Source organism: Alosa pseudoharengus, unplaced genomic scaffold (genome assembly GCF_046254945.1).
Source record: "Alosa pseudoharengus isolate Yale_2024_CS ecotype anadromous, Long Island Sound unplaced genomic scaffold, YU_APseudo_1.1 YU_APseudo_1.1_scf_23, whole genome shotgun sequence".
NCBI classification, from domain to species: domain Eukaryota; kingdom Metazoa; phylum Chordata; class Actinopteri; order Clupeiformes; family Clupeidae; genus Alosa; species Alosa pseudoharengus.
Window position 1 is genome coordinate 10,327,807 of NW_027468685.1, and position 22,527 is coordinate 10,350,333.

General features: G+C 40.6%; 1 protein-coding gene and 1 long non-coding RNA gene across 4 annotated transcripts; one reads left to right on the forward strand and one right to left on the reverse strand.

Moving 5' to 3' along the window:
• Window positions 1-1,925: 1,925 nt before the first annotated feature.
• On the reverse strand, window positions 1,926-22,206 carry yrk (Yes-related kinase). 3 transcript variants are annotated; one of them, XM_076301388.1, is made up of 13 exons: window positions 21,947-22,184; window positions 10,636-10,685; window positions 9,949-10,185; window positions 9,608-9,710; window positions 8,892-8,990; window positions 8,549-8,652; window positions 8,078-8,227; window positions 6,826-6,990; window positions 5,545-5,724; window positions 5,308-5,384; window positions 4,949-5,102; window positions 4,289-4,420; window positions 1,926-3,511 (listed from the first exon to the last, which is right to left on the reverse strand). In XM_076301388.1, exons 3-13 carry the CDS (start codon window positions 10,181-10,183, stop codon window positions 3,303-3,305), a joined length of 1,608 nt encoding a protein of 535 aa, XP_076157503.1. In that variant the 5' UTR covers window positions 10,184-10,185; window positions 10,636-10,685; window positions 21,947-22,184; the 3' UTR covers window positions 1,926-3,302. The 3 variants fall into 3 exon arrangements, with proteins under 3 accessions (XP_076157503.1, XP_076157505.1, XP_076157504.1); XM_076301390.1 differs by lacking the exon at window positions 6,826-6,990 and adding an exon at window positions 6,382-6,537 and having other exon boundaries at window positions 21,947-22,180; XM_076301389.1 differs by lacking the exon at window positions 10,636-10,685 and having other exon boundaries at window positions 21,947-22,206.
• LOC143140101 (uncharacterized) lies at window positions 18,509-19,051 on the forward strand. Its single transcript, XR_012990541.1, has 2 exons — window positions 18,509-18,616; window positions 18,863-19,051. It is a non-coding gene; the product is annotated as an uncharacterized LOC143140101 (long non-coding RNA).
• Window positions 22,207-22,527: the final 321 nt, after the last annotated feature.

Sequence of the window (22,527 nt, forward strand, 5' to 3'; positions counted from 1 at the left end):
TTAATGTATTACCTCTCCAGGCAGGGGAAATTGGAAATTGTTCAGATTTAAACATTGTCGACACACTTCCAAATATATGAAAAGGTAGCATTAAGACATTCACAAACACAGGAGAAGATGGAAGTTCATAGAGGAAGGCCCTTTCAGCCTGCTTTCTTTTTATTTCACAGACAAATACTTTTTTTTCTTACTGTCATTTTCAATGTTTTATATCACTGACGAAAAGTCATAAGCAAGAAAGTCCATTGAGAATTGTTGTGCAGTTGCCATTCCATGTATAAATGGACTTTTACAGTGAAAACAAACAACAGTTAATTTGGTTTTGTAGCACTTTATTTTAAATGTAAAAAATAAACCCATAGAAAAACAGGGAATTCGGCTATTTGACAAATCTCTCTGCCCCTTCCTGCCCTCCCATAAGCAATATAGAAAGCAGACAGGGAGAGCAGTAGAAAAACTCTAAACGACCATATCAAGCAAACCTCCAGCCAGCAGAAGGAGCTGCTGAGCAATTCATTGGGGACTTCAATTGAGCTATTTGGCAAGGCCATATCAGGACCTTCCTGTTGTTCCATGTGTAGACATACAAGACAGTCTTAAACTCTGCACTTTTAAAACAAATGTGTTGAAAACAACACAACTTGCATTGTTTTTAACACATCTATGTCCAGATAGGGACAACACAGTTTGTGTTTCCTTTTTTTATTTGTTACACAATATGTGTTGAAAATAACACAACATGCGTTGAAAACATAACACTCTGTGTCCAGATAGGAACAACACATCCATTTTAAGAGTGATACTTGACATCTACTTACTGTTGGGGATCTTTTCGTTATTCTCAATGCTCAATCCTTGCAGGGTTCCCCTGCTCAAAAAGAGATTAGAAAGCTGCAACAAACTATTTCATCACCAACCTATATAGTATAGCTTACTGACACTTAAACCACTCAGTGAAAGCAATAAATAGCCTACTCTGGACTGATATGCCAGTGTAAACTATATGACAAACAATGCATCCAATACAATAGCATGAGGACCTATAATCACTCAAAATGATTAGTTTATGTCTCAAAGATAAACAATGTTTATGTCTCAAACATGGACAACAAAAAATGGCAGCTGACTGTGGGAAAATTCAACCGTGCACTACATCCCTAAATCAGTTAATGAGCTTATCCAGGCATGAAAGGACCAGATTCAGTTCCTTTTCTCTGTCTGTTCATACAAAATGCCAGTGCCACCAAAATGAAGGTCTTGTCTCATGGTTAACCAAGACAGTCAAAATACTTAGTCATGTTGTCAGATCCTGAGAGTATAGTCTTTGTTTCCAAATCAAATTTTTCCTGTATATCTTTCACCCTTTTCCATTGCATAAAGTGCAGAGTCAAATAGAAGGAACAGCAATGGGCATTATGTCTATGAAACCCTTTTCAAATTTTATGGAAAAAGAAGTAGATTGACCCAAATGACCCCATACAGTATGATTTAGGTATGAGCTACACCAGGCGCGTAACTAAAGCGTTCCGTTCGCGACGCGTAAAATCCATTTTAGATGAATGTTCTATTTTTTTCGAACGTACGCCCCACTGTCACGTCTGGTGTAGCTACTTCCATTGATTATAATGGAAGCTAATTGTTGCAGCAGACGCAACGCAAACGGAACGCTTCAGTTACGTGCCTGGTGTAGCTCAGCCCTAAGTCTTTTTGTAAAACCTCCTTTTCTAAAATATGTCCATGATGCTGGGACTATAGAACCCTTGGTAGGCTACATAAAGTACTTACTGCATTTCATTGGCTCTGTACCTGTACTCTGCTAAATTACAATAAAGTTGAATCTAATCTATTCTAATCTAAAGACAATAAAGCTGATCAAAAGAGGACGATCCAAGTTATTGACATGGTATACAGGCCAAACAATGAAATGGTGAGAAATACTTGCTTTATTTTCATTGGCATATGAAAGTGTAGTCTCTGACCGTAAAAAAAAACATCTTAAGCTCTAAAGCTCTTCTTAGAACCTTAACTGCTGCAGTTTTGAAGCATTAAAGTTTCTACAAAAATCTCTACAAAAAGTGGGTTTTTGGTAGAACCTTCAAGTTTTCTAAATGAAACTTTTAAAACTACTATTAAAAAACATTTTTCACAATCCTATTACACAAGGGTACACTATACAAATTCAAAGGCCTTTTATTCAAAGTGGTATAATAAAAAAGAAACATAAATTCTTTTGGTCAGACATGGTAATTCATGGTTTTCATGTTGGCATAAACACATATAAGGCCTAGATTTATGGACTGTATACCATGATTTACAAACACTACTAATCAGTCACACACCGCTGAAGATGCTCTCAGTTGTGTAGCTTGCTCATGCAAGCTCAAACATCAGCAATACACATACATGCAAAACAAAACAGACCTGTCTTAAGTTATACATGGAGAAAAGCCAGAGTTAAAATCACTCATAAACATAAAATGAAATTAAACAATCAAATGTTAATGTCACAAGCAGCAGACAATTACACAAACAATATACCTACACTGAAAGAATGACATCAAGCAGCATCTTGACATCACACAAGACAGAAAAAATACAGTGTCACTCAGATGACAGGCTGTTAGAGGGGAAACTGTTATGAACACACAAACAATTGTGAGTGAGTCAGTGTATAAAGAGCCTATCACATTACACACAGTATCCGCTATGAAATGCATTATTGTCAATGGCTTGCGCGCGCAAGAGCTGGCCTGCCGCTGCGCTGAGCAAAGTGCAGCGCAAGCACCATTTTGCCGCTTTGCCGCTCTTGCGCGTGCCGCGGTCAAAGTTCAATCATGTTGAACTTTGACCGCAGCGCGCTGTAAGTCATAGATATTTTGCCCTGAGCCCGGCGGCAAGCACAACAAAAATCTTTGAGGGTTTACCACAACCAAGAGCAACCTAGCGGCGAGCGCAGCACATATCGTGTACAATGTGATAGGCCCTTATGTGTACACGTATCTGAGTGTAACTGGAGAAGATACAGAAGGGGAAAAGACTGTGAGTAAAATGAGATTTATTTGTATAAGAAATCACAGAACCGCTATGATCTACCAGGACTGTGGCAACATACATTCTATACAACTTAACTGTTACGTATTAAATTTTATGTTGATATTGTTTTGCATTCATTATGAGAATACAATCCAGTAAAATAGAACGTATGTCAACATGCTCTGTGTAAGTACAGTAGATCGATGTTCCTGTTTTGTGTCTGTGTTTTGCTGTGCTTGTATGAGTCTTTATATGTAAGCGTGTGTGGGTCACAGGTCTTCCCCAGGTTGGTACTGGGGCTCAGTGGCAGTGAAGTAGTCTTCTAGGAATCCCTGAAGGTATTCGAAGGTGTGCCTCTCGTCCGCGTCCTTCTTCCAGCACTGCAGCATCAGCTCGTGCAGTGAGGCGGGGCAGCCAGGGGGGGAGGGCATCCTGTAGCCACGGTCCACCTGCTCCAGCACCTCCCTATTATTCATGCCTACACACACACACACACACACACAGAGAGACACACACAGACACACAGACACACACACACACACACACACACACACAGACACACACACAGACACACACACACACACACACACACACACACAAACACACACACAGAGACACACACACACACACACACACACACACACACACACACACACATACACACACACAGAGACACACACACAGAGACACACACACACACACACACACACACACACACACACACACACACACACACATACAAACAGAGAGAGAGAGAGAGAGAGAGAGAGAGAGACACACACACACACACACACACATACAAACAGAGAGAGACAGAGAGAGAGACACACACACACACACACACACACACACACACACACACACACACACACACACACACACAGAGAGAGAGAGAGAGACACACACAAAAGCAGGTATGCATTCAGGTATGCAAAAGGGACGCAAGTACACACATCCAAACAGACATAATATACATCCTACATTGTTGAGGTACGGGTGTTTATTCTATTTAAACAAACAAAAAAACACAGCACAAATCACTATCACACAATATTAACACTATCAACAATATTAACACAATATTAACACTATCAACTATCACTATCAATATTGATTAGAACTGTTTTCTGACTGTATGTCTGTATGGAATTAAGCATTTAAAAGCAAATGTAGAATCAATTTCCCTAATGTCATGTGTTATTTTAAAAGCAATTAAAGGCCTGATTAAAAGCCCTTTGAATAAACATATACACACCTGGGTATGGCACACGGCCCTTGGTGATGAGCTCAGTGAGCAAGATGCCAAAAGACCAGACATCGGATTTGATGGTAAATTTCCCAAAGAGAGCTGCCTCTGGTGCTGTCCATTTGATGGGGAATTTTGCTCCTGCATCACAGTACCATAGTCTTAATTGGGCTCTTACAACCAACCACATGACCACTAACTCCCTTAACAGGGAAGCCAATGACTACAATCATTTGCCATCCAAAATCAGGCTCTGAAAGTCCAGTACTAACCTAAGCCACTGGAGTACACAAAATGGAGTTCTAATAGAACTTGAAAGAAGTTGCCATTCCAAAGGTTGCCATTAAGTGTGTTCTACATTCTGTCGGCACATTATTGTGAGTTTCTGAACTTTACAGTTCACATCATCATGAACCTATTAACTTTATGGACTTGTGCTTGTACTTTTACTTGTGTTGCTTTATTTTCCATGTGCATCAATATAAAGTGAGAACCAAATGGACCCTTTCAACAAGGTAAACAAAAACAATGCTTGAACATTCTATTTGGGCCCCAATCTACTTCCTCTGCATTAAGATAACATATGGAATGTTAAAAAGAAAGTCTTGTGGGGCCAACTATGATGCTGATAATAAAAATTCCATGAAAGGGTCTATATATATATCTCACCCTGTCTGGCTGTGTACTCATTGTCCTCAATGAGTCGTGCCAGTCCAAAATCTGCAATTTTACACACTAGGTTGTCTCCAACCAGGATGTTGGCCGCACGCAAGTCTCTATGGATATAGTTCATCCTCTCAATATACGCCATGCCTGCTGCAATCTGAACACACAAACACACACTCATTACACACACTCAATGTCTTTGCTAAAACAGATTCTCAAAATACCTGCAAACTCCTGCAAAGTTTTTTTTAAAATAAAAAGAGCAAACAAGTTTTTGCACTTTGTTTCATGATTTATTTTGTGAAAGAATTTCATTCAGATACGAGACATGTTGTGTTGGTGGTGACTAACTAAGGCTATACCTGTGCTGCCATGTCTACCAGCTGAGGAAGTTTCAGATTTCGGCCCTCTCCGTCTTTCAGGAAATCAAGCAAACTCCCTAAAAGCACCACACAAACAAACTGCAAGTTCACAACTGTGAATCACTTATTTAATAGAAGTGTACGTGTACACGTCTGCTTACATGGCCATCTATGTGTGATGAATTTACAATGTATGTGTGAGTGAGTGTCACATAAGTAAATACACAGTGAGTTTACCTTGACTCATAAATTCAGTGATGATGTAGATGGGCTCCTCAGAGACCACAGCATAGAGCTGCACCAGCTTATCATGGCGGAGCCTCTTCATGATCTGAGCCTCGTCCAGGAAGGCCTCAGGGGACATGGTGCCCGGCTTCAGTGTCTTTACCGCCACTTTCGTCGTGCCATTCCACATACCTATCACAAACGCATGCGGCACACACACACACACACAAGTACACGCACATACCGATACACAAACACACATAAGCACACATATAAATACACGCAAATATGACAACAGGAAAAGGATGTTTTAAAAAGAATAGTTAGAAAAATACTTGTTAAACACTTCTATCATATGGCTAGCAACTAAGTAAGAGAAATGATATATGATGAGAGTGATATGATTATTTATGTTAGTGAGATATGGGAGATATGAGATTAGAGTTCTTATATGCATGCCATGCAAACAGGGCAACATCTTTAAAATGTTTCTCACATGCTCATGCAAAAATAAGGGGGGGAAATCAGCAATCAAAATTATGCAAATTTGTGCAGAAAAAACTCAGAGACTGGGAAATACCTCAAGGAATGATGAGAGAATTATGCTGACAAAAATGCTGGAAATAGCAATAAAAATATTTCCGAATTATTATCCCCTAACAGGCTCATAATACTATTAACTAACACATCTGTAGATAATTAACACTGAAGCAAGCGGCCGTAACAATAGAGAAAAAAAAGATTATGACTGAGATATTTAGTGTAGCTAATGAACTAAATACAGCTGTAAATGCTGGGCATGAGCTCCAGCTGAGTGCAGGTGGAGATGGCGGGGCCTGAATTTCTCACCCATCCAAACATCACCAAAGCATCCCGCGCCCAATTTGCGATTGAGCTTCAGCGTGTCCCGGGGGATCTCCCAAGCATCTCGCCCTAAACCCATAGTCTGCGGTGTGGAGTTAGGACAGGGAGTGGTGAGGTAATAACACAGACCATCATTACTACCTGAGAGAGACCAGGGAAGGGATGGAGACATGGGAGAGGGGTTAAGTATGGAATGAAATGTTAGAAACATGCAGTGATGAGGAAGGCAAGAAACGTCAACTCCTTAAGGCCCTCAGTCTGCCTGCCTACCACTTTGAGCTTGTCTCTAAACACTGTCTGACATCCAGGACTGAGGGCTTTAGGTCTTTGGAGTCTCTTTCCCTCCATACAGACTAGTGCTCCCCAGAAGAATGTGTCTCTGGGAATGTGGTTCCAGCAGAAACACATCTCTCTCTGACTGGTTCCTACCCATCCACACTTCTCCAAATTGTCCATTCCCCAGCTTCTTCATAAGCTGGAGTGACTCGCGTGGGATCTCCCATACATCTTTAGTCTTCACTGAAAGGTCAGCCAGCTTAGGCATGCCCCGCCTACAGCTGCCCATCAGACGACAGCAAAGCCCTGCAGCTCGTTCTGAGAGCAGCGGTTGGAATTGGTGGAACACAACGGCAGTGAACGAGTGAGAGGGTTGAGAGACAAAGACAACAGATATAAACATAAACTTCATACACAACTTTGTACTCATGTCAATTATTGAGCACATGTAAAAAAAGAAATATAACGTTTCAGACAGAAATAATAAAGACAGACAGAAATGTTCATAAGTGTGCTTTACCAACATCCCAACAGTTAAGCTTTTATGCAGAATGTGCTACAACACTTCACAAAAGTGTGAAAGCTCATGTTCCCTTGACTACAACAAATGCTTTCATACCAAAACTACTGTGTAACTCATGCAATGAACTACCAGTAAAACTATTGGCGCAATGAAAAGTCCATACACTTTTTTGTTGCATCCTATATTTTTGCATAGAAAAGTGTTTCATTACAAAAAATAGAAAGTACTACACCTCTTTACAGTATATGGGCACTATTATGACAGTCTAAAGCTCATGGTTACTAGTCAAAAGCTTATTCAAATTTAGTAGGATGTCCAGTCCACATTGGGAGTGTTTTTGTTATCAACCGTCGGGCGCATGGCGCAACAAGGCGTTCCTAGGTTTCTTAATCAGTCATGGGTGTGTTTGGGGCATAACATCATTTAAGCCAATGAGAATGACATCTGTACACAGGCTCGCTCTGTAGTTGTGTGTGCTGAATAGTCTGTGTAGATCTAGTTCATCTGTGTGCATGCATTTTGAAAATGTGTTTTTGTAAGACTATGGGCACTAATTGGAATGATTGGCAAAGCGCAAAGTATACTTAAGCTAATTTAATAACGAGCCAAAATCAATTTGCTAATTTAACACTATGGGCAAGATCTTTACAGCAAGCATTGATGAACTAGCTCAATGCTCCCACATAACACATGATAGCTATAGTTCATGCATGAGAACTTTGCTTTGTTGATAAACTTTGCACTTTGCCTTCCATTTAAATAAGAGTGTGTGTGTGTGTGTGTGTGTGTGTGTGTGTGTGTATGTGTGTGCGAGTGTGTGAGTCTGTGCATAGTGTGTGAGTCTGTGTGTAGTGTGTGTGAGAATGTCTGCGTTGGTCTCACCTGTATAATGCTCTACAAGCTGCTGAACTGTGTCAAACTGTGTACGTGTTGTGATGTAATATCCACCATTGTCCAGTTTTCTAATCTTATAGTGCTTGACATGATCTCCCTTTCCATCGTCCCAGTCACGGATGGACAGTGAGTATGCTCCTGAGAGAGAGAGAGAGAGAGAGAGAGCGACAGAAAGAGAGATTGGAAACAAACCTGAACTGTGTGTGTGTGTGTGTGTGTGTGTGTGTGTGTGTGTGTATGTGTGTGTGTGTGTGTATGTGTGTATGTGTGTCTGTGTGTGTGTTTGTGTGTGTGTGTGTGTGTGTGTGTGTGTGTGTGTGTGTGTGTGTGAATGAGGTAGGTAATGGTATGGTCCCTAATCGGTTTGAATCTTTTGGTAATACCTATCCAGCATGGCAAAAATAAAACCTGAAAATCCTGAAAGTGTTTAGAGTAGAGGAAAGAGGACCTTAGTCCTACCTTTTGTGGTCTCACTTTCACGTATGAGAAAAGTTCCTCTTGGGTTATTGGCACTAAGCAACTGGCGCTCTGCATCCTTACGACCCATCTTGCCAAAATACCATCTACAAGAAAGCATCCATAAAAATGTCAACAAACAAAAATGTCAATAAACAAAAAATAAAAAAATCTCCATTTGAGAAAAGTGTCATACAGTAAACATTAAAGTCCAACTACTAATACCAAATACTATTTTTATTCTGAGAAAAAGAAAAGATTTCTTTTTTAAGATTTCGGTTTTATGCTGGGCAAATTCAAAATTTGAACTTGTATGTTGCTAAATGTTTGTGTAGGCATTTCTTACTCTTCTGCTTGTATAGAGTCCACTGGAGCGACATAGTTGCTTGGAATGTACCCAGAATTCCCTGTGTCCAAAGAACGGGCCTCCCACCAGTCACCTTCGCTGGAGGAAGAAACACAAAACAATATATAAATATAATATAGTATACAATATATAAATATAATATGAACCATTACCACACAGTGTTTGGCAGTTTATTAGGAGCACTGAGCTAAAACTAATGCAATCTAACACATCAGTCCTGCCCTAAATCCTAGCTTCATTAAGATTACAATATTCAGTATTTTGCAAGCTACTTCTCTTGAACTGTTTAATACTACTAAGCTTCACATTATAACACTTATGAAGGGTGATTTATTGCAGCTCTGTTGTATTAATGAAGGCATTCATTTTTGTTATAAACTGGAAACTGAGTGTACACTATACTATAATGTACTGTTCATATACCGATATGTACATTCAGGCCACTTTGCTACAAACATCTTTATTATTATTAGGTAGGATCACCCTGGCCCTAAGAAATGTTCCAGAAATATTCTGTGGAGGTTTTGTTATGTGTAGACAAGGCAGTATCATGCATCAGATATGATGGCTGTAAATCTATAAATTCACAACTTAGTAGTGGTGGGATGCATATATAGGTACACTGAACTCACTCACTGTGATGTTAGTGGAACTAGTTTGAGATACTGAAATAACGTTACTTAAAAGTAACTCACGTGTTGTTAATAATATGGAATTTCTCTCCTTTGAGAAATGAGAGATCGTCCTCGGTTCGGGCTTCATAGTCATAGAGTGCTATGAAGAGAGTCACACCCCCACCTGCACACACAGACACACAGACACAGACACACACACACACAGACACACAGACACAGACACAGACACACACACACACACACACACATAAAAAAGCTAAGGAACAGTGTGAAGACCTGCACACACAGTATGCAGAATTGATAGGTCCAAGTGCAACACACACACAAACACACACACACACACAGACACACACATACACACACACACACACACACACACACACACACACACAAACACACACCTGTGATGGCAGTGCTGCGCTGCGGGCACATGCTGCTGGGGAAACCTGTTCCAGGGCTGATGGGCTGTGTAGAGCCCATGGGGAAGTTGTTGAAGTTGGGGATGAGCTCTGCCCCTTTGTTCTGGGTTGGATCGGGGGAGTAATGGGGCTTGGAGCCCACCCCTTCACTGCTTGGGTCACATGGTGATGGGTCCACTACTTTTTCCTTCCGCTGCTTACAGTATGCACAGCCCATTACTATGGAAACACACAATACAGTATGCACAGCCCGTTACTATAGAAACACACAATACAGTATGCACAGCCCGTTACTATAGAAACACACAATACAGTATGCACAGCCCGTTACTATAGAAACACACAATACAGTATGCACAGCCTGTTACTATAGAAACACACAATACAGTATGCACAGCCCATTATTATGGAAACACACAAAATAGTCAATGCAGGAATCCAGACAGTTAAAGCTGGTAAAAGCTGTATGTTTCTGTCGCTGTATCTGAGTGTCTATTTATCTATGAGTGTTTGGTCATTCAGACATCATGAATGCTGAACTTCCTATGCCTAAGACTACATATTCTCCAACAATTGGTTCACATGAGTCAAGGTATGAAAAACTATGGTAGTCCTGAAGAAAGTTGCATCAAACTAAAGGTCATAAGAGGCCGTGTATGGCATTCTAACCTTAATTATTGTGGTCATCTGCCCTTCCACGTCCTGAGCCAGAGACACAGCTGAAGAGAGAGAAATATAGAAAGGGAGAGGGGATAAGGGTCAGGCATGTATGAATTATGTTGTAACAGAGATATTAAGCTGTGGCAATGAAATGGAGGATTTACAAGAATGTTAGCGATGTACAAAGCAAAACAGACAAGGAGATGGAGATGTATTAATTAATGATTATAATGACCTACAGTCAAAAGGAAACTCTCAATCTAACTCTTTCTGTCTATCCATCTCCCTGATTCTTTCTTTATCTCTCTCTCTCTCTCTCTCTCTCTCTCTCTCTCTCTCTCTCTCTCTCTCTCTCTCTCTCTCTCTCTCTCTCTCTCTCTCTCTCTCTCTCTCTCTCTCTCTCTCTCTCTCTCTCTCTCTCTCTCTCTCTCTCTCTATCTATCTCTCAGACACACAGTCACACATGGAATCACATTTCATTAGAAAATAATATATACCCATATCATGTTCAGATTAGTGCTCTTCTTCATCAAATTCATCCATTCATTCATTCAACCTTTATTTATTTTTGGAGGTTCATTGAGGATAATCAACAACATCACACCTCGACAATGACCAACTGTGTTAAAGGCAAACACAACATAACAGCTTTGACTAAAATACATTTTATCATCAACTTGTTGATGTTTGTCACCAGACTGTCAACAGGTGTTCCTATGACTGGGTGGAGCGCAAAGGCAGGAGACCGTCTTCCTCACACCCTGAAACAAATTGTGTCATACCATGTTCAAACACTAGAAGGCAGCCATCACTCATAAAGTGTAGTACACATCACCCACGTTTTGGAAAACAGAAAGAAAGATCATTAATGAAGTAAAGAAACAGAAGTTAACAGCTAGAAGAGGAAGGTATTAGTGAAACAACAGGCTATGGCTCAACATTGTTCCTAAATTCACTGAACAAACAAACCTAACAGACAACTTCCAATTTTGGTGGACCGCCAGCTGTTGATAACACCTAGAATAACTGGACATATATGTCACACCTGACTCTGTGCAATATTGACCACCGAGCACGGGTGAATCTCTTGCGTATAATCATGTACTCTGACTAAACAAAAAGATGGACTGAGAAGCTACAAAGGACACTGGGTGTGAAAGACGAGTTTACAGTTATGTTGACCACTAGTCTAGCACCAGGCTCCACCACCACACTTTCCCACCACACATTGCATTTACACTAGGAGTGCTATTAGCCACAGTGATGATGCTACCATACATGTAAACTTTTATGGATTAAAAGCGTGAAGTCTGCACTTCTGTAAGTCTTCTGCAACATAAATTTCCCACCACACATTGCATTTACACTAGGAGTGCTATTAGCCACAGTGATGATGCTACCATACATAAAGTATGCTACAATACTTAAACTTTTATGGATTAAAAGCGTGAAGTAAGTCTGCACTTCTGTAAGTCTTCTGCAACATAAATGTCCTACTGTATTGCTTTAAGTTCCTCAAGGAATCCCCTAAAAGGGAAATGCTCCTGGAGAAGTCCTAGGGTGACTTGAGGCTCTCCTAATTCTAACAGTGTGGTGTATATGAAAATCTTATGGAACAGAATCTTGTTTCATATTGCATTGTGTGCTTTTCGTTTTGAGAATGGTGATGCATGAACACACACCAAGAACAACTGAGCATCTGGACATGAGTGTGTTTGTGTGCTGAATGTTCTGAATGCTTGTGTTTCATGGGCAGCTTTGGAGCAGAACTCATACACACTGTCAGCAGTGATGCCCTATTCCCCCACCCCACACACACACACACCATCTACTGACAACAAATAAAATATGTATCCATTTTATCCAATTTATCCATTATGTACACAGCAGATTGTACAGATTTCTCCAGGAGGTTATACATGTGGATATCCGAAAGGGGTTTACATGTATGCAATACTTTCACAATATTTTGGCCAATGATACATTATTATGGATAGTCTGTATGAGATTGTATATATTTTCTGATACTGCAAGTATTATGATTCAATTCTATGATTTAAATCGGTGATACATTGAGATTCACTTACATTATTAAAGGTTGTATCAGCGAAAAACAGAGAGCTAGCTCGCTACTCCCTCCCTCCCCCTCCCTCCCGTACAATTGAAACTCTCCTAATCGCGCATCTCGTCGGTTTTTGGTTGGAACACTTTATTTTGCCTTTGAGTGGTTGCCAACACTTGTTGGTAGCTATTGTTTTTGTGTACAGATCTCGGAGCCTAGGCTGCCTACAGAGACACGTTTTTGACAGCCTGCTTATGGGGCAGGCAGCTAGCGGATCGTTAGGAAAGATTAGATGAATGTGTTCATTTATGTTTGGGCCTTTTTTGGGTCTGAAATCGCTGATACAACCTTTAAATCATAACATTAGGAAGTCATTAGGAAATCAACACACTCTGACTCTGAACCTCCAAAACTTAAGTAACTGGTGTTTACACAGGACTATTGAATGATGCCAGCACTGATGCAATATTTTTAAATCTGCATTCTGACCAATTATCATTAATGTGACAGTTTATGAAGCATTGCTTTTGCCCTGGGGTGGGGATTTATCTATTTGGGTTCCAGGAGACCCTTTTAACATAATGTCTCATCTCTCTAATAATATCTGCACGTACAGACACAGACAAGTCTAGCATCAAGAGTCTAGTCTAGAGTGTTGAAAGGAAATGATGTAGCATTTTTTAAGGAGCTGTTCTTATACTTGAACTCACATGACATCGGCCATAACTGTCTCCTCGTGATCTTTGCTGAGTCCAATAGAGTACAAATGAGCCCACTCTTAGTTTCACTTTTTGAGCACCCTGACCTTTATATTTCGTTTCAAGCCGTTATTATTATTGATTTCTGTCTCTTCCTGTCTCCCGTACCACACAAACTGATGCATTTCAATGTCATTCCCACTGAATTCCAGTCAGACTACTGTATGTAGCTGCAAGTTTGTCTGCATAAACAGTATTACAATATTGCATTTTGGGTCAGCCATAATTCTAGTTCTGCAAATGACCCCAAAACACCATTTGTATCATTGTATCAAACCACATAAACAACCGCGGACACCACCTCCCACTCACCCCCCCCCCACACACACACACACAGGAGACACCAGAGAGAGAGCGAGAGAGAGAGAGAGAGAGAGAGAGAGAGAGAGAAATACACCACGCATTTCCCGCTCTCTGTTGTCCAGTCTCTATCTCTCCCTGCATCAGCACAGCTACAGGAAATCAGCTCTGCCAGCTTCCTGTCCACCCCTGAAAAGACTCCCCCCTCTTTTCCTGTTAGGCGAGGACACAGTCCAGCTGCATTGTGCTGACCAACTCCCCCCCCCACACACACACACACACACACACACAGAGACACACACACACACATACTGTATACACACACATACAGAGAGAGAGAGAGAGAAAGAGAGAGAGAGAAAGAAAGACAAACAAACACACTCAGGCATACACATTGATGTATATGTACATGTCTCCCCTTCAGTATAATCTTATCTCTAACTGGTTCTCTCTCTCTCTCCTACTTCTGTCCACCACTTTGTTTTTTTCTCTGGTTGACAGTGAACCCCTTATAAAACAAAAGGGGAAACTATAAACACACACTCAAAACCCTCTCTTGTCTGTCACACACACACACACACACACACACACACTCAGGAAAGAAGTGTTTTCTTGTTCATCTTAAATAACATGCTGAAACTTCTTCACTTCACGTGGGAGGTTCACTGACTTATGGTCAAGCAGAAGCAGCTTACCAAAGGCCTTTGGACTGAAGGCCAAACTACTGACGGACAGCAGCACAACTTTCAAGATCTTCAATGAGGAAGTTTCCCAGGCTACTTTTGAACACACACTTGTGACAGTTTAAATGTGCTACGAAAAGCATCTCCCTGATTGCAACAATATTAATGCTATTGTTTTGCAAATAACTGTGAAAAGTGAATACAATAGCTCAATCAATCCAACAGTGTCATTAAAACGATCATATCTTGAACTAAACATTGTGTGTGTGTGTGTGTGTGTGTGTGTGTGTGTGTGTGTGTGTGTGTGTGTGTGTGTGTGTGTGTCTGTCTGTGTGTCTGTGTGTATGTGGAGACTTTTCAGTGGTTGTAGATGAAAATAAAGAGTGATGAGTCTATTTACCAGTTTAGACTTCCTCTCTGTCAAACCACAGCAGTGTGACAACTAAGAGAGAGAATACATACACGAATGCACAAACAAGCTATAAAGCACTTCCACACACAAGAGCTGAGACTGTAGGGCCCGCCCTTTTCCTACCCAATCTTCCATAGATAAGGAACTCCCAGGAGGAAAGCAACACAGGACACAGAATACAGCAGCTCCAGCTTCCAAACATGCTATCACAAACACACCCACCCACATACACACAAACACAATCACACAAACACACATTCACACACACACACACACACACACACACACACACACACACACACACACACACACACACACACACACACACACACACACACACACACACACACACACACACACACACACACACACACACACACACACACACACACAGGCTTTCCTTCCTATTTGACAAACCAATTTGATGAAATGTGTCAATAGTTAAAGCTAATTTCCATAAAAAAAACCTTATCTGTTTTCGGACTGGTCATCACAGTCCATTGACTCTCTCCTCAAGAATTTTGCCTAAATAGTTGCTAGGTTGTTTTGTATGTGATACATTCATGAAGGAAGTGTTGGAAGTGTGCTGTCTCCACCTTAGTTGTCTGGCAGTTCACACACTCTTCAATACTCTCTCTCTCTCTCTCTCTCTCTCTCTCGCTCTCTCTCTCTCCATCCTTTCTCATTTTCCATCCTTTACCAGGAAACTGCCAACAGGAAAAGAAGTGTGTGTGGCTCTGAAGTGATAGGATACTGAGAGAGCCGACACACTAACATCCTCTTGCTCACACAGTCTCGCACATCTGCGCTCAACTCGCCAAACATTTTTCCTTCATTTATACAGTCCTGCCAAAGACTACTATTTTGTGATTGGAAATGTCTAAAAGTTTAAACAAGGAATCAAAATAACAAGGAAGAAATTAACTTGGGAATTAGCGCCAGGTATAATATTATGTATTTGGATGTCAATTTACTATTCTTTACAATTTCTATCCCCCTCACAGTAGGGGAAAGAGCTTTATAGCAAGAAAGAGGAACATTTTCTAAAGACCTAATCTGCCTATATCAGTATTGTAGGGAAAAAGGTGGGTGAACGCGACATTGTTTTCCCCTCCCTTAACATCCACGGCTGAAGTGCCCTTAAGCAAGACACCTAACTCCAAACTGCTCCCCGGGCGCTGTAGCTGAAGAGGTGTGTGTGTGTGTAGGGGGGGGGGGGGGGGGTCCAGTTCACCCTGTAATATAATGTCCGGCGTTCTATACATTATCCCTTACAATAAATCGTTACATTTCTCGTTGCTGTGCCTTTATTTTATGAAATCTTGTCAGATAATAGTAACCGTTTTAGAAAAGCAATAAGCCACTCGAGTCCATAGGTTACACTGATTTTACAACAGCTAAACAGCTACAACAGCTCCACTTTCGTGTCGTGCCTAACAACGCCCCTTAACAAAAAAAAAAAAGGTGAATTAATTTGTCAACGTTTCGTGGCTTCTGTTGAGAAACAAATAGCTTGACAAAGCCAGAAATATCGATACAAGCAAGACAGTTTGTTTCTCACTGCTCCATTAGAGCTCCTAAATATTTGCAATATATCCCATTCTGTTGGAAAAATCGTTCTACTCAATTCTGCTGCCTTACATGGTATCATGCTCATAAAATACTGCCACTGATTGTGAGTGTTTTATTCTAGTGAGTGTTTTATTTGTTTTAGAGTTTCAGCTATAAGCAAAACAATTTTGTCCACAAATATTTTGATAGAAAGAATATGTTGCGGTCAAAACTGTGTAACAAACGATAACTGAACATCTCTATATATGGAAATTCTTGTCATATGTAATCAAAATAGATATTTTAATATTCAAAGATTTTTTCATTGTTTTATTCATTGTTTAAACTGTGATTTGTTAGGTCCGCTTCATATACGTATACATTGGAATATACCTCCCTTTCTCTATGGGCACAGGAAGAGATGAACACAACTGTAACCCAACTAATGTCTTTGGTTAAATATTTAAATTACACTATATTTAAAATAGTGATCAGTGCTATAATGTCCTAATAAAGTCCTGACAAAATTATTGATACACTGCGGGTGTCCCGCATGCGGAAAAATTAGTGCCCCCCACCTCCCCCCAGCATTCTAAATCAATTGTATGCACCATATTGCTATGTAGCATAGTAATATTATACACAATTTGAAAGCTTGGACTCTTGGGAATCCATATATGACAACCTTTTTCATGTATATTCTGTATAGCGCTTTAGATTTTCAGATTAATCTTACTATGTCTCAATTAAATTTGATCAAAAATGCCCTCCTCCCCCTTCTCCGCCTTTGGTTCTTCCCTACTTTCTAGTTGCAGTGTATATCCCATAGCAATAAGTAGATGCAGCATATTGGGTATTGAAATATTTACAGGAATCCCTAGAAATTGAACATTCATGTTGTTTTATCCAATATCAGTTGTGCATATGTATAGTCCCATTTTATTCACATCCATTGAACCAACAAGGAAAATGCAAAAATAGAGACTTTTGTGTAATCATTCCATATGTTGTGTAGTCATTCTATATCAGAACCCCTGAAATACATTCCCAAATAGTCTACAAGAAACCTCAAAGTGTTACCTTTCATTTGATACCATGATTATGCTTCTACACCAAAAGGTTTCCACATAGTAAGCCTTTTATCGTCAGTATGCATTTTGGGTAACCAAAAGTCCTGGGGAGTTTCCATAGGGAATTTTACAAAACGCATGAGCATACCTTGGCAAATAATGTCTAAAGTACTCATATTTTATTCTATATTGATCTACTTTGAGATACAGATTCACAAGACCTGGTAGTGGGCCTCAGTTGTGTTTCCAAGACAAAATAAATGACCAAGAGGGCAGAATGTGGTCATTTCCAGAGATGTACAAAACTGCCTAAACTATCATCTAAAAAACTATCAATCTACCCTTTGCCACTCTCTGACAGTTCATCCCACACTCAATCTATTGGTATCAAAATAATCTACAAGGCCTCTGCTTTCAAAAGATGTCAAGCAAGTCAAAGTATGTGGAAACATAATAGGGGGGTAAGTGTAAAGATTTAAAAGTCTAGGTGAGCAAATTTGAGATTGCCTTTTCAGTAAACTAGGTGACTACAATCCTTTTCTGTTTACTGCCCCACATTCATTTTAACTGGCAATGTAGCACTTTATAGTCTAATGATAAAAAACGCAGTGCTTGGACAGGCTTTGTGCTGTAAAGGGTAAATGTTGAGGGGATAGATGAATGTCAAAGAGGCGGGGGTGATCTAAATTATCAGCTACACAAAGTGCAGGTGACCCGGTGCTCATTGCTGTAAATCTTCACTCACCACTCACAAACTACATTCATACGTTCACTCTCCCCTTAAGTTGTAATTCTGATCATTGTGCAATGTCAAAATCGTGTGCGTACACAGTTATGTACATTGGTCATCCTTTACCTACCAAGATACCAAGAGATAGAGCGATAAGTGGAGAACAGAGAGAGAGAGAGTGTATGTGTGTGTGTGTGTGTGTGTGTGTGTGTGTGTGTGTGTATGTGTGTGTGTGTGTGTGTGTGTGTGTGAGTGAGTGAGTGAGTAAGTGAGAGAGAGAGAGAGAGAGAGAGAGAGAGAGACAGAGAGAGAACAATGGGAAAACACATCTTGGGAATAGGAAGTTAGGTGTCTGAGGCAGAAACTTCCTTTCAACAAATGATGTCAATTTCCTCTTCAGAGAGTGAGAGTAACGGGGAGTAAGGTCAAGAGAGTGAGAGTAACGGGGAGTAAGGTCAAGAGAGTGAGAGTAACGGGGAGTAAGGTCAAGAGAGAGTAACGGGGAGTAAGGTCAAGAGAGTGAGAGTAACGGGGAGTAAGGTCAAGAGAGAGTAACGGGGAGTAAGGTCAAGAGAGAGTAACGGGGAGTAAGGTCAAGAGAGAGTAACGGGGAGTAAGGTCAAGAGAGAGTAACGGGGAGTAAGGTCAAGAGAGAGTAACGGGGAGTAAGGTCAAGAGAGAGTAACGGGGAGTAAGGTCAAGAGAGAAAGGGGTGAAAGGAGAGAAAAAGAGAGAACGGGAAGAATAGGAATAAGAGTTTTTTCTTTAAAAGTATGTCTTAAATTACAAAAGAAAATCTGCCTACGTTTTTACAGTTTTTCAATTAGACCGTTAAGTTAGAGTGTTAACCTCACACTTGTGCTAAATTAGAATGCGATGCCAGTCTGCTTCCAGAGGAAAGTATCAGGGTCAGAACCAATCAGGGACAGCGCAAGGTCTTTGCAGAAAGGGTGTCATTTCTAGGAAGTCTAGAGCCTCCCAGAGGTCTACAGATCTGCAAAGGCTCTCCGGTCAAGAGCAGCTTTATTACAGACTAAAGTGCACACTATACTTGGTGTAGTGATGTGCATGTTACAGTAATTTCCTGTATTAGCTGCATTGTGTATAAGCCGCAGGACAGTGTTTTATGTAAGTTAAAAGAAACAAAACTATATTACCGGTAATACTATATTATCTGCCCCCGTGTATTAACCTCATAGCTGAAGAAATTTTGCAAAATCAATGTATAAGCCGCGGCTAATAGTTGGGAAATTACGGTAGTGCATACATCATGAGCAGAGCAAATGGTGGAAAATGAACTAGACCTGCTAGAAATAATCAATTCCGCCCTACATGTTAATTGTAATAATACAATTGTGTGTACTGTATGTGGTGGACACCCTATACAAAATAGTGGGCTTCTTATTGGGATGTATTAAGCAACTTAAGCAAATCTCATTCCGACAAAAAAACATAAGTTGTACTTGATCTGTTAGCTTTGACAACAGCTTTTATTTGCTTTGATTTGGAGAGAACAATGCCAGCACAGTTCACATCCACCAATAGGCCTATTTATGAAATTCTTAATCCACAGCATGGCTAAACTGTCAGCCCAGTACATATGACATATATTATTTGTGTCATTCTTTGTGTATTTGTAATCATGTTAACAACTTGTCGAGATGGTTTGTGACCCATTCAACAATAATTATTTTGCAGTGTAAATGCAACTGTGTTGCGTCCCTGATGAGGAGACTACTACAGTAGTGGAAGTGATGTAGGCACTAATGAAATCAACACAAGTAATCAGCAATGTATCTGGCTGTACACTTTGGACACAGCCATAAAAATGCTGAGGTGTCTCAGCTGTCCACAATATGATTTGATCATCCAAGATGCATCTTAAAACCAAGAGGGTCATAAGTGTTCTGATAGAGTCACTGTGAACAAGCGTGACTTACTGCCCTTTCAGCTTGGCACCCAAGGCAATCGCCTGCTTTGCCTCCTCTGCCCCTGGGGCAGAAAGTGGGTGAGGAGAAAACATAACACTAGACACACACACACACACACACACACACACACACAGAGATAGACCTGCACCAATGTGACCACAATCTGGAGCCCTGATTGAATGACTGATACTCATTAGCGTACTGTTGAGTTCTTTCCTGACTTCTCTTAAACGCGAGAGTATGAAGTTGCACAATGTTGCACACTGAGCATGCATGAATGAAATCCTATAGCAGTTAACTGGTGCATTTGTTCTATCCTGCAGAAAGTGTGATAGGCTACAGTGTAAATGTCTGTCTCCTCTCAAATCAGGTTAAACCAAATTAAGCAAAACCGTTTATAAAGTGAGAAAACTTGACTCAGACCGAGTAAGCACAGTTGGTCATATTCTTTGGGCTTTGTAGATGTTTGCAAACATGGATATGCAGGACTTTATGCTCACTTCATGTTTCTCTAAACTACAACTGCTACATTAATCATTGGTGTATGTTACTGTGACTGATCTGAGTTTTGGTTTACACATCAAGACACATTACGCTGCTATGAACTTGTGTTCTCAGTACTTCTTTCATGAAGTACATTATTTCAGCATGAATAGGAGTTGTTGCATTCTTTGAGGAGGCCTTATAACACAGTAAAGGTTCGGTCAAATAGATAACAAATAAAGTTGCCATGAATACAGCGAATATCAGCAGTAGCAGTCGCCAAGGCCAAGCACTTTCAGGACATATGAATGCCAAGTCATCTGACAACTTTGCACCTCTCTGTCTAAACAAGTGTTAACAGCATCTTCAACCACTCACCATTTTCTGACATAACTTGTTACAGAAGAGACACCACACTATGGCTCAATGTGCTTAGGGTATTGAATAACATCAGTATATCGTCTATACACCAACTATACCAATGAGACTAAACTATTCAACACTCGATAACTAAAAAATGCCAATTCTCTCTCATGTGTACCATAAACACACACAACCCACACTCACCGCACCCACTTCCTCCTCAATAGGGGTAAAGCCAGGAAGTGACCTTGTGAAGAAAATGGAAGTGCCACACACAGACTGTCATTACTCTCTCCCCCACATAATCTTTTTTCATTCTATACTTCATCTAGTCGGTATAGCTCACAAATGTATATGACAACAAGGATTACAACCATATGTACATGCATACACACAAGCGAGAGTACCCATACACTCATACACATGAAATACATATACGCAAGACCAGCACGTATAACAGTTCAGTACGAAATAAAACCACTGTATTACACACACACGAACACACACACACACATACAGAGACACAGCGAGAGAGAGAGAGAAAGAGAAAGAGAGAGAGAGAGAGAGAGAGAGAGAGAGAGAGAGAGAGAGAGAGAGAGAGAGAGACTAAGTCCCCCAAACCACATCAAACATGTATGGCCTGACATACTGAGCAAACTGGGTCTTTCAAAAACACCTGTTTCTGGTGGCAGCATATAAAATATGACCTTAAAATCTCGTGTGTTAATTACATCCTAATTCAAGCATGCCAGCCACATTTACTCTAAGAGATGTATTAGCAAGATCAGTAATCCCTGACAGTATAACAGGGATCTCCAAAACATGAAACACTCTTGCTGTATCTCTCTATTGCACAAGTATCCCTCTCTCACTCTCTCACACACACACACACATACATACACACACTCTCTCTCCCTCTCGCTCTCTCTCGCGCGCACACACACACACACACACACAAACACAGTAGGCTAACTCACCTGTTAACCGTTCCAAGCGAATGGGACCGGCTCCAGTGAAGACCAGCGCTTGAGACGGCCGGGGAAAGCGACAGAGTTTCGTTTCTGACGTGTGGGAAGCGACCGTAGCCTACTTGCTATGCCCGGAAGGGTTGAATTCTGCGCGCAACATCGGCCCTCCCCTCACAACTTCCCCTTGTCAACATTAGCGCTGAAGGGGACACCGAACTATAGACAATGAAGTGAAATGGAAATGAAATCGAAGTATTACACTATTATCTGATTGCACGTATACTCTTAAGATGGTTTTGGTCTTAACAGACCCACGCTTGTAAAGGGAAATGTGAATCGTCAGAATTTCACATATTAGCCTACTGACACAAGAAAAATCGAGGCTTCTCGCCAAGTGCAAGTGATCGGTCTAATCAGACTTGAACCTACCTCCCCAAATAAAATTAGTACAGGCTTAAGTGAAGTGAATGATCAGCAGCAATGAACATGTGCAGCTTAACGTAGGTCCACAGGAAGTTCATACTAACCTCAAACTGACTCACATCCATATTAATTGTTGTCACCATGTGTCTCTCTTCAGTGGCACAATG

Coding starts and splice junctions, on each gene's coding strand:
- yrk (XM_076301389.1), bottom strand. CDS start 10,183: ATGGGCTGTGCATACTGTAAGCAGCGGAAGGAAAAAGTAGTGGACCCA. Junction 5,725..6,825: donor ATTTGGAGAAGTGTGGATGG/GTAGGAACCAGT, acceptor CGTTTGTGATAG/GTATGTGGAATGGCACGACG. Junction 3,512..4,288: donor GGGCCGTGTGCCATACCCAG/GTGTGTATATGT, acceptor GTGTGTGTGTAG/GCATGAATAATAGGGAGGTG.